Here is a 13,271-nt window from a genome sequence, read left to right on the forward strand (position 1 = left end):
ACATAACATAATCTAATTTCTTGAACTACTTTGAGGAGTGGCTTTGGAGCATCATTAAGATCTGCACTCCAAGCCTTACAATGTAAGGCACCAGGAAGGGAGGAGGGGATGGGATGTACCTGCAGCAGCTCACCTCTACCACACAGGCTGCCAGGAGCCAGAGCAGTGCACTGGGAGCTGTGGCAGTTCCTGTGAAGGACAGCATCCAGAGCTGTGTGCTGGACACAGGGTGTGCTTGGCCACTGGACAAGACCAGCAATTGGAGCTCAGACCCCTCTGTGTTCCCACCCTCTGCTGTGACCCAGACCCAGCCCAGTTCACCAGCTACCAAGGGGCTTATGCTCATTGTGCTGGCATTGGGAAGATTAGGAACCTCATCCCTTTGGGCATGACAGCAAAATCCAGTCCTTCAGGGCTTTTTTTCAGTCACCATGCTGAGTGGAACTGGGGGAATGCATTTTTAAAGCAAGACCCTGAAAAGCAAGAGCAACATCTGGGCCAGACAAATCTCTGTGGATTGGCAATGTGGAAGTCCCAGTTTTAACTCTGGATGAGGAATGGACATTTCTGCTCAGACTTCTGATTCAGATCCATGTGCCAAATTTCTTATGATGTAATCAAGTGCAACACCACTGCTATCAGCTGTCAACAGACTTCCTCCCATCATGCCAGCACCAAATTTGGCCCCAGAGCTAGGGAGCCCTCGAGCCTGTATCAACAGCAACTACAGCAGCTATTTTAAGCTGGATGGAATTCTTACTGTTTTAGATGCTCTAGGATTACGAGGTCATAAACCTATGCTATCAAATCCAGGCGTGTGCTCCGAGCCAGAGCCTGCCCTGTGATGTGTGCATCCAACTGCCATTGGAGCTGCACATCTGAGAGTGCAGCACTGCCCATACGGCTCAAATTGCCTTAATTCCTCCAGTACATGCAGCCTGTTGCTCCACATTGTATTTATTAGACAGTTTCATTTGGGTTTTTTACTCATTTATTTTGTGTGCTTGAAGGCTTTTTGCTGCCCTATTTAGTATTCAGGGCTTAGAGTTATTCTGATTTGAATGAAACACATCTCATTATTTAACTGAGCTCAGCAATGCCACATCACCCAGTGCACTCTCTGTGGTTTAGATGTATTTTATATCCATCAGAAGAATCATGAAACAAATACAGCAAGATGCAGAGTAAAACAGCCTCTCCTCTGAGTGCTGCAGCCATGTCTTAGCCATGTAACTGATTCTGTACTTACAAAATTAAAATTACTGAAGTGCTACTTTCAGGAATGGATGAATCCTGAAATCATGCAATTCACTAGAACCAAACCATCATTTTGGAGGAGCACAATGCCACCCTGCTTCTAACCTCAATCTTTCAAATCCAGGAAGTTTAGATAGATGCATATTCACCTACAGACATATATGCATGCATAACATTTCTGCAGGTCTTCAACTGCCTTTCTTTCTCTAGCATAAGGGTTTTCCATTCAAATTCCCCAGCATTTTTTAGGTTTCACGTACATTGGGTTGGGGGTTTTTCTGTTTTGGTTTGGTTGTTGGTTTGGGTTTTTTTTTTTGGTGGTTGCTGACACTCACATGACTCCAAGAGTTTCAGCTTTCTATAAGAAAGTCAAAATCTCCCTGATATTTTAAACTGCTACAGCAGGCAACAGCTTTACATGTCATGTCTCTATCTTAAGCTATTTTTTCCTGGAACAAGCACCTTTTGGAAGGCTAGCTGCAGACACCATATTGCCAGAATAACCCCAGATATTTGCATGTATGCCCACATTCAAACATGCATGCCTATGCTACATACATTTAGATATGTAGCCAGAAATTACAGCCAGTTTAGAAAAATACTTATTTTCAGCACGAAATGTCTTTACTGCTCTTGTATAAGACAAACAATTATAGCTGAGCCAAATTTAGATGAATCAGCTTTGGTTTCACATTGCCTTTATTGGGTGCAAATTTCTGGTAAATACCCATGACCTCGATGGTTTGCTTTTGTAACCACTCGTGCACAACAGCAGCTTTAGTTCTACTGCCTTGATAGCCTGTAATGCAGACTTGAGTGTAAATGACTGTATCCACACAGATCTCAGTGGATTTGTGCTGATTTATACCAGCTCACTGGCTCAGCATGACTCCTGTTCCCCCTCAAATAATCCAGTTCTATAAACTGATATAATTCCAGTGGGATAATTCTGGATTTGTACTGGTAAATTAGAAAACTGACCAAAATTACTTAAGACAGCTAGAGAATGAGCGGGAAAAAAAAACAAAACAAAACCATTTTCAAAACGTCATAGTTCAGGCTTCTATAGAATCATATTATTTAGTCAAGCAAACTTACATAATTGCTTTCTGGGCCATCAATCCAAAATGTTAATTTCTAATACCTGTGCATGTGCATCCAATATGTACACAAAGGGAAAAGAAAATATTAATCTAAAATAGTACTGACTAATTTTCTGCAATACATAATTCATTAAACATGGATTCTGGCAGCTCAACTTTAACTCTGAAACAAAAGAAATCCACACAAAAGACAATAAATCTGCATTACACATGGTACTAAAATGATCCAATGGATTTATAGATGTTTACAAGTTTGCAGAGTGTGACACAGCGTCCACCAGAAATTTGATATTCACAGCACAAAACATCATAAACATATGTCTGCAACTACAAAAGGGCCTTTTTATGTGGGGATCATTGTTAAAATTGTCTTCAGAACATAAACCTTAAGTTGTAAATGCTACTCCCCATTTATTCTCCAAGACATAACAAATGAGGGAAGAAAAGCAGAGATATGTTTGTAATTGAAAATGTTTCTCAGGAAATGATCTGTACAGGAACATCATTCTCATTCCATTAACTGCTGACTCCAAGCCAACCATTTGTAAAAGTAAATAAATATGCAAACTGGCTGACAACAATGTGCCTGCCTTTAATGTTTCTGCATTAGTACTCAGTCTCCAAAAAAGAATCTATTTTCTTTTCTCATTTCTCCATTAAACCAAACATGGCATGCACACAAAAGGAACAGGAGTAATGCTGTTCACAATAAAAGATGGGAGAAATGCTATGATTTGATTTTCATGTATGCAAAACAAATTAAATGCCTTTTGCCTTGAACTTTCTCTGAAGTCCAAAGCCACGCTCAAGTACCTCACTGACTAGTTTGCTGTTCCTTTATTTTTTTTGCAATTGGCAGGGGAAAAAAAACCTCCACAGACAGACAGACGTCTGGTTTGGGTAGGTAAAAAACAATGAACCAGGAAGCAAACTCAGTCCTTTTTCAAAAGAGTACATGTGATTCTCTTTTGCCAGCTTCATTAAGCCTTCCATGCTTTCTCATTTCATTTGGGATGAAGGCTCTTTCTCAGAATGTCCCTCTAGCTTCTAAGAGGTAATAAGCAGTGAAGTGCCAAGCTAACACAGATGCCAATCATTCCATTCATTCCTTCTACATATCCTCTCAACACATCTTTTAAAATACCTAAGCAGTATCTGCAGACATTTTGAAAATCCTGTTACCCTACAGGAGTGTTTAAGACCCTACTGAAAAATCCCAAAAGGCAATTTTGGGAACAAATACAGACAAGAGTTCAATTGATGCTGATTCTTATATTCCCACTGAAGAACAAACCATGCATATGAGAAATGCTGAGACCATTCCAAGTCCTTATCAAAATGTGCTGTGTGGAATCTGATCCCAAAACAAACTCCAAAGAGCATCAGATACTTTGGCAGGGTGTTTGTGCAACAGAAACATGCAGGTTGTTAGCTGGTCTGCACGTGGTATCCCTACATGGAAAATACTTTATTGAAACATATCCTTTGACAGCAAAGTACTGTTTCCATCAAAACCCAAAAAGGATTTGATGGAAACAAATCCCCTGACAGCCAAGATTTCCAGCTTACTGAGATAGGTACGGAGAGATCTCTGAACTGATTTACTGAGGGATCTCAGAATAACACAGAGTACTTGGGGCCATACAGAGAGGAAGGGAAAGCATTTGTATCCTCCTCACTGACATCTTGATATTTCTCAAGTTACAACAAATCTGCAGGTAGCAATACCCAGAAGAGAAGCAGACAGACCTCTTGGTGCAAGTGGAGGCAATGGTTCTTCTTCCATGCTCACCAGCTTGCTGCAACAATTTTTTCCAAACATTATGGAGTGGAGAAGCAGATTTTACAGGGCTGACTTGCCTCATTTTGTGAATCACCAACCAGCTAAGAGCAGCTATTCCAACATCAACAAGAAACATTCATGCAGAGAAGACAAAACCAAGGATCTGTTCCAAGAAGTCTTTCCCAGCTCAACAAGTTCTAGCTATTCCTAAGGGAAAACCCAAAAATAGTTCTCAGGAATGTGAGGGCACACTAGTAGCAGGCTGAGGATTTCCTGAATTTCTTACTCTTTTCTTCTTGTGTATATAAGCCTGGTTTCTGAAGGAGAAAAAGTTAAGAGAGACCCACTGCATCTCAGTGATCTAGATTTCTTGAAAGAAATGGAAAAAAGACTACTTTTACTGGAAAGTTAAAGCTCCTTCTCAGAGACTAGAAACTGGTTTATGGGTCACACATTGTCCCCATTTTCAAACTGCAGTTACTAGAACTACTTGTGTTTTGAGATAAGCATCTCATCATCTTCAAGGAAAGACTCTGTAACAAAGGATTGAAAGATTTTTAATAAGTGGCCAAGCATTTCTACATCTCAGAAGGAAAAAAAACCAAAAACCCAAAACCATGTTAGTATCTTATGAGAGCTTCTCATGCTTCAAGACCTTTCTTTACTATCAAAATCAACCAGGATGAAGTCTGGGGTTGACTCCAAGGCAAAGCAGCAAACACAAGAAAGATGGGATAAGAGTCACCTGAAGAAATTAAAATAATAATGAATTCAAATATGTAGATATATTACTTATTTGCATAACTGGTAGTTTGCAGTCGACTTTTTGCTACCTTCTGTGTCAGTCCTGAGTATCTAACTGTGGTTCTCAGATTCAGCAGCAGAATTGACTTGCAACATCTAATTCTGTTTTTCCCAATGACTTTAAAGATTTTCAATTGCTTGCTATGTTTAATATTTGTGCCTAACACACAGATGGTTTCTTAAAGTCTCTGCAATATGTCCTAGGGAATTGGAGTTTATAGTCAAGGACAGAATCAGGATCTAATTTGGGAATTGGGATCTACAGGCAGGCCTTCAACATGGCAAAAACAGGCTGTGGCTTTGGCTGGATCAACAGAAACCCAGCTACATTCTGAAAGAGAAAGGGGTGGATTTGGTAAAGATTGCAAAATGAAACCTTAAAATGGAAGAAATGTATCTTCCAGCATCCTGAAGGCTAAACTGCCCTTCAGGGCTCTCTGGGCCAATGTAGAGGTTAACATGCCCTTGACAGCAGAAAAGCTTCAGGCTTTGACTGCTACAGCAAGGACCTGAGAAAAGGGAAACTTCCTTATCTCACATGAGTGTGCATTGTCAGGCTGCACACTCATGTGTGGAGCCCCTCTGCTTTTCCCAGGCATACAGCACTAAGAGCTAGTTCAGGGATGAGAAGGACATATTAAGGCTGTCTGTGGAAATCCCTGGCTAGAGGGAGGACTTTGGTCAGCTGGCATAAATCACAGTGTGGTGTGATCAATAGTGTGGCTGTGCTATCCTCCTAAAACACATTTACACAAAAGTGTAAGATGATGATGCAAGACAGGACTTTGGTAGCACAAACTAGAAATTGGGTTGGGCTTAGGAAAGCAGAATTTGTTCTCAATTTGCACAGGAAATAAATCAACACTTTCCAGCCTAGGTTTTCAAATCCCTTAATCAGAATTAATTCATTTAACACAAGAAAACAGCAGTATCCTCATTCTGCTGCATAGGAAAAAACCACAATTCTAGTTTAAGGAATACATCTACATGTTTCCTTTCTGGAGACAAACTGCACTTGTAAAATGGTAGCCTAGCACTTAAAATACAGCCTTAAAAGCTCATCTGTAATGTTACACTAGCTTGACAGAGCAGACAGGAATACCTGTACCTTTTGCTTTCCAAACCACTGTCATGGCAAAGAAAACACCCTTTTTTCCCTATAAACCTGTAGTAATGACTTTCATCCAGCCCTGTGGCTTGCCCTTCATGGCCCTGCCTGGTACCCTCTGTGCATTCCTAATTTTGCTTATTTCCTTATAAAATCAAACAGCTGCTCCAACTTCCAAATGCCCTGTCTGAAACGAACCACCTGCCTGAACTGTCCATCTGATTGAGGTGTTCCTGTGAAGATCAGCATCCTAAGGTAAAGCCCCAGCTCTGAACTGCACATGCACTGCCACTGCCTGCTCCCAGAGATCTCAAACACACGGGAATTTCAGAGCAGCGCCTGGTACACCTGTCAAGAGCTGTCAGACAAGGGAAACATCCCTGTGTGAACTCCTGCCTGCTGCATGCATTTCCTGGGTTGCTGTCATTGTCAGTGTATCAATTCCATCACGAGGAACAATCACAGCAACAGTACCCGTGGCTGTATTTCCTGTCCCACTTTGCAGGTGGGCATACCTAAACCTGCAGCTCAATCATCAACATAAATAACCTCAAATGGGTTTTACTCTACGGCACTAACACATTTGGAGCTTCCCCAAAATAATCTGCAGCCTTCAGCTTTGATGTTGTGAGTTTGTGCTCCTGTTCCTCTTAGAATGTGCATAGTACCATGAAGTTTTCATTTTAATAAGCATGAATATTAGAACTTACTGACTGCATAACACATAGTCCATTTGAAAATTTCTATCCCAAGCATGCATTTGACTACAAATGACACCTCGCCCTGAGTGGAAATTCAGCTGATAAAAATCACTATTTTCACATTGGAGCCAGTGTTAGCCAAAGAGAGTATTTGTACCAAACCAAAGCTAATAGAAACACATAATCTTATGAAACACCACAGGATGAAACAGCTAATTCTATTTCATGTTGCAGAAATACTTTCATGGAATAACATTAAATATTAACAGACTGCTGTATTTTCTTCTTCCTTTACCCAGGAAAAACAAAGTCTGACGCGAGTAACAAGAAAATAAACTCTCATTCTTATCTTCAAAATATTGCAAACCAAAAGTGACTACCATTGTAAAAATACAGGTCAGAAAGCAATAACCAGAAAAGCAAAACAAGCAGATGAGTCGGTCTGGGCTCCTACCTTTAGGGCAAAATGCTCCACAGCCCATCGTAGGGTCGCTGGGCCACCCTCATAGTGCATCCCAGGGGGAACTGCAGTCCTTGAGGTGCTGGAAGCCCCTGGCAGGGCCCTGGGCTGCTGCTCTTCAGAGGAGCTGGTTTACTTTCGAGCCCGTTTTCCACCAGAATGGTCCAAGCACATCACAACTCCTGGCTCAGAGCATCGCTTCAGAACAAGCGACTGACTGCCTATATAATTTAATATGATGCCACATGAGACTCATAGACCATCTGCAAAAGAAACTAAATCTGCTTTTTGCAGCTTGGTGAGTTGCGTTCTGAAGGCTGGGATGCAGTTTTGATTGTGTGCTTTTGTTATCAGTCATACAACTAAACAAAGTGCTCAAAGGGCAAGTGCAAAACACACGTTTTTAGCAATCCCAGTCTGTTTCTCTTCTGGGTAACTTGTACCTTTTCCCCTTGTAACTGAATAAAGTCACAGGTCCCCTCAAAGCACAGGAAAAATCTACGCATAGACACTGCTACATTGGATGGGAATTTCTTTCTCTTTTTTTTGTTTTTGTTTTGTTTAGTTTTCGTTGTTGTGAAACAAAGTCTGATCAACAGGAGTTACTTGAATCCTGTTGTCTGAATTGAGATGCACATATGATATTACCAAATATTACCAAATTCAGATCCTGATCACAGTATTCTTTTCTCTACAAATAATTCCCTACTGAAATAATTAGCAACACTCACATGGAACAAGGACTAAGCCCTGAAACAAACGAAAACATATTAAAAAAGCTAAAAAGCAGAGGAAAGGAGAGGTATGAGCCATCAAAAAAATAATAAACTACTGGTAAGAAATAAACTAGTTTTATGGTCTATGGGCTCTTCCAAAGGGGGACAGTAATGAAAATATAATCTAAAGCAATTACTTACTTGGGCTAAAAATCAAATTCCTATGAAATTTTCTACAGACTAAAACTTTTCAGAAGCTATAAAATGTCTAAGTGCTTGTTTCAACTTGGAGCACGAGGAGGGAACTGACACATCCCTTGCTCATTTCTAAGTCATGGAAAGTAGTTACCTTTCTAATTTCCAATGGAACTCCATTTAAAATACCTGTGCCAAAAGACAAGTATGTTGAACGGAGTGGTGTTTACTGTTTAGGGTATTCAGCTGTGCTACACAACATTCCTCCCCCAGGTTTCCTATCAGATGTGACTCCTTGCAGAAAAAGTCTCAGAGCTCTCATCAGTGTTCTGACACCACATGCCTTGCCAGTTTGAAGGAGTCTCTGATACACACTGGTCTGCAGCTTTTGGGTCACTCCTAAAAGCAGCTTTCCCTTCCAACATTTCTATTTCATGCTGCACTCACAAGTAGTAATGGGGCTCTCCATTCTCACTCCTGGAGTCCCATTGCCTTCTGGCACTGAAAACCTGCAGTGCTGGACTGCTGAATAACAGCATTCAGTTACAGACAATACTGAGCTGGCAGCTCTTTACCAAGCTTTCCTTTCCTTAATTTCTGAATAGAATCATAAGTGTCCCACATACTTTATTATGGCAATCCTCTTTGGGACACAAGTACAGCTAAAGGAAAACAATGCTTCACTTGAAATGTCAAGAAGGATGCTGAAAATTATTATATATTAAGAAAACTGATGAAGTCTGAAGTCACAGCTGTAAGTAACCTGCATCATCAATTAAATAACTTATTTTATAAGTGATTATTTACATCTGTTCATAAAATAGTATTTTTTTTTGCGTGCACAGAAGTAGTTATTTTACAAAAAATAGTAAATGAAATTTGTTTCTTTTATGCTGAGTTTTTATACCTACAGAAGCAGACAAAAGATCATGCCCAGGAAGTAGGTGAGGTTACAGAAGGGTAAGAAGGCTGCAAATTAGCTAAAGCAGAGCTCTTTCCTCAGAGGGTATAACATGGCAAGAAGCTGAAAACTTCAGCAGGTCTGAAGTGCACAGCCCGGGGACCCAGTACAGGAATTTCTACTCCTTCTCTCTGTAATTCATTTTCACTTGCCACAAACATAAACTCAAGCAGGGCTTGATTTCTAATTCCTGTAATATAACAACAACAACATCACCTTTCAAAAAGCCTGTGCACTTCTCCCTTCCTTTAGCAGAGACCACTGCAGGGAGAAAACCCAGCACACTGGCAAGACGCTTTGGGCCTAGAGTTTCCCAAACTGTTCCTAAGGGCTCATTCTCAACCCTGCAATTTTCAGCTTTGTAAAAACAGAAATACAGCCAGGGAGGACTAAAGTCTTATTCAAACCGTTTTGGCCATCAATACAGGAAACAATTCAAAGGCAACATGACACTGATAGCTTAATTTGTGAAAATGGATAAATACTGGATCTGCCACATAGCACATTAACCCATGTAACAAATAAATACAGAAATAGCACTGCAATACTTGGTTAAAAGGTTTTGGTTCACAGAGGAGGAAATTCAATTAAAGCATGTAATGTCAATTACTGTCATTTGTAATTTTATTTTGCTTCCCTAGAAACAATACAGATGCAGGATTCTAAAGTTACCTGCATGTTTGATGCAAATGGGATAAAATTATCTAGGTTCTGAGAAAATCCAGATAGTAGTAGGGAAAAAACCCACAGTTTTACCTAACCTCACTCGTGGATCTTCTTCAGAGTGCTGGCCACATGAGAACTGACAAGCCTTCCATTTAAACACATAAGCCAACAACCCAGACCTGAAACAGGACTTTTATATTTCAAAAATGATGTTAAGTCATCAGAAAGGCTGGGAGGAGAGCAGCTGCTTAATTCTCAGCTACTGCAAAGGGGCACAGCCTTACTAAAGGGTACAGAAGAGCACTGACTGATATCAGAGCGAATTCACCTTACTGTTTACACTGATTGATTCCAATTGGAAAATTACAGGCTCATGTCCTTAATGCTTCTGTCTCCTTCACTCTGCTCTGTGTAAAAGTGACAGAGACTAAAAGCCACGTGGAAGACTCCAAGCATCTCACCAGCACAGAAACAAACATTGCCAAATCTCATCAGTCCCTTTTTCCCTTTGCCATGGGAAATGTGCTGCAGCCTCAGCACCCAGTTCTATTTCACACCAACAGCTGTGCAGCAGCAGAGCTCAGTGCTGCACAGGAGCATCCTACCCACAGCACATTCTGCTGAAGTCAGGAAAGAACATAAAAAATTAATTAATTAAAGTAATGTTGGTGAAATAAATGCCAGGCATCTTTCTACCTTGCAAATGATGATATGAGCTACACCAGAACTAGCAGAAAATCTGCTGTAAAGACCTCCAAGCCATTTTCCTTCAAGCATCACTGCTTCTAAATATGGAAGCATCCTGCCTTTGAAAACCCATACCTTCCTCAATAGTGTAATGCTACAGTAAAATGATGATTAGAATGATAGGAAAGAGCTAACAAAAGAAAGACAAAATCAATCAGATGCTTTCTTATGCCTCTAAATGATACACATAAATCGTGTCTATCAGGTTTCCCCAGGCTATTTCAGGAGCAAGCAGAACACAAAATGATGCAGATTCATTACAAAAAGTCTAAATCTAATCTACCTGAATTTAAAATGCCAGGAATCATGTAAATGGAAGAAAAGATGACAGACTTTGCATGTTATACATAAGGAGAAACAAGATCATATGAACTGGGAGTCACACAAAGTGCTCATTTACCAAGAAATGACAGGTGAGATCCCTGGCAGTGTCAACGTCTACTGGTGTAACTGCAGTGAGAACAGACGTGTCTCCAAACTGCCCTTGTGCCTTCCCATACCTTCCAGAGCATGCCATGGCCCTGGCACTTGGGACTTCAGGGGCAGCACTGAGGGTATGGGTGACATTTAACCTCCCCTCTCCACTCACTAAAATCCAAAAGAGAAGAATTCCAGCACAGGCTGTGTGATGCAAAGAGAGAAAGTAGATACCAGAGTTATGTTTTTAGACATAAATTAAAACTGTGTTCTTCCTAAATAACACATACATGCTGACAAAAGTAATTTAAAAGGGTCAATCCCAACTAGATCTAGGTGGCAAATGCAAGAAAATGACACTCTTGAAAAATAAAATGCTCCTGATGTGACACAGTTAACCTCTAATATAACTGACATATGGCAAAAAATGCATTGACAAGAACCTGAGGAACCCCAGCTTTCCCAGAATGTTAATATTATTTGCAATGCACCTTGCAAGGTCCAAGTGTTACTCAACACAGGCAGGCCCATTGCCTTTTTCCCTAAACACACAGGAGAGTGATGTTATACCTATAAATACACACACTATTCTATGCCTCGTATCATAAACAAAATCTTTACAACAGCCATACATGCACACAAAATTGGATCATTTGGAACACTCCGTGGTACAGCCTCTCTCTCCTAAAAGGCCAGGCTAATTCCCTGCCATTAAATCAAGACACATTCAGGTCTAAAACCTTCACCTGGAGCCAACTTCATGACTTGCCATGTGTTGACATTTTAAACTGAATGCAGGAATAACTCTCCTCTCATTTTCTAAGCTATGCTGGATCAAAATCTAAACATCAGCAACACTCCTGAAAATACAATAAGAACCTCAAAGTCAACAGAATCTCAGCAGCATAAACCCAGTATGCAGATCAGACCTAAATCATAACTCCTGCAGATTTCTCTTGTGGCACAAAAATATTACTCAGCAACAGGCAACAGAATTGATTACCAAATAGTTTACTCAGTTTTATGTCATTATTTTTCAAGTGGAAAAAGTACTGACTTTCAGGGATGCACTAAATTGGCTCAAAGTTTGTGCTAGAGCAAGAGGAAAAAACCCTTGATTTATAGACCTGCACACTAACAAGTGCCTCTTTCTTGTTACTCTCTCTGCCTTCCATTTAGAGTTCAAGTTACTGGAGTTGGATTTCCTCTAGGCCTGGGCCCTATTCAGTGCCTGCATTACTACCCCAATTCCACTGGAGATTCCATTTCCAGAATCCTGCCAAGCTGGCAATATGGTTCCTGAGAGACTACTTTGCCTGACATGCAGTAAGCTATTTATTGACACACCACTGTTCCCATTCAGCTCTGCACCTAAGCACTGAACTGGATAGCAGTTCCATATGTTGGATCTGTTACACTTCTCTGGAAAATTATATTACTTTGGGTAAATAAAAAGCTAAGAGCAGCAGGAAAAATATCATAAAAATGCAGCCGAATTTGTTTCATCCTGCCTCCATCAGCAAATTTGGTCTATGACCTCTGCATATGAGTCATGCAAGTGCTTTAAAACTTGCAGTGATTTATATTTTCAGGATAGGAAGTTCAAGGCTTATATTTCTGCTCCCCTACCATACATTATTATTCTTTATACACAATTTCTTGATAATTATCTATCTAAAATATATAGGCATCTTTTTTTCCTACTTTGTGGTGCACATTAACCAAAACCATTCATCTCAATAACCAGTCTCTGGGTTCTTGGCAGAGCAGAGCTGAATGTGTAGGTTATTCCTGGAACCATCCTAGGCTGATGCTCTCATCACAGTTTTAGTCATGGAAACAGGCATCCACCGAGACAGGCATTGTTTGTTAAAAAGGAAATTCCTGGCATATCTGTGAGAAATGAGGAGTCATACCAGTTAAAAATATAATATTTGCATAGGGGTGTTCATTAGAAGGACGGCTTCAGTCTGCTCTACAAATCAGGTGATGCTTTTTGGAGATTTGGGCTCGTGTCCTGCTGAAAGGCCACTCTGTATTCACAGTCACTCTGCAGCACAGCTTTGGTCCATGAAACTTCCCTTCATACAAGAGCAACAAGTTCTCTTCAAGCTTTGAGGAGATCTAGTAAAAGAGCTGACTTTCCAGTTTCTCTAAGCATTTTTAGTGGGGCTTTTGGATCCACAAATCTGCATTTTCTACAGCCCATTTGACCTTTACCACAACATTTGCGAGGTTATGAGGAGGGTCTCACTGCCTTGAAAGGGAAAACTTGCTCTCCTTGTGATTCAGCCCCATGAGAAGCACAGTGCAGCTCTAGCCATGGATATGTGACTTCACCATGAGGGACCAA

The 13,271-nt window shown here is 40.5% G+C and overlaps 1 protein-coding gene across 3 annotated transcripts in view; it reads right to left on the minus strand.

The window, feature by feature from the left end:
* PARVA (parvin alpha) overlaps window positions 1-13,271 on the minus strand; it is a 62,913-nt gene that overhangs the window by 27,150 nt on the left and 22,492 nt on the right. Inside the window, exon 1 of one of the 3 annotated variants that reach the window (XM_064426166.1) lies at window positions 7,211-7,253. The exons of the other annotated variants lie outside the window; for them this stretch is intronic. Coding sequence (XP_064282236.1) covers window positions 7,211-7,238 — 28 coding nt within the window. The 5' untranslated portion in view covers window positions 7,239-7,253. Of the gene's footprint in view, window positions 1-7,210; window positions 7,254-13,271 lie in introns of those variants that run through there. 3 annotated transcript variants of the gene reach the window in all.

Source organism: Passer domesticus, chromosome 6 (genome assembly GCF_036417665.1).
Source record: "Passer domesticus isolate bPasDom1 chromosome 6, bPasDom1.hap1, whole genome shotgun sequence".
Taxonomy (NCBI): Eukaryota; Metazoa; Chordata; class Aves; order Passeriformes; family Passeridae; genus Passer; species Passer domesticus.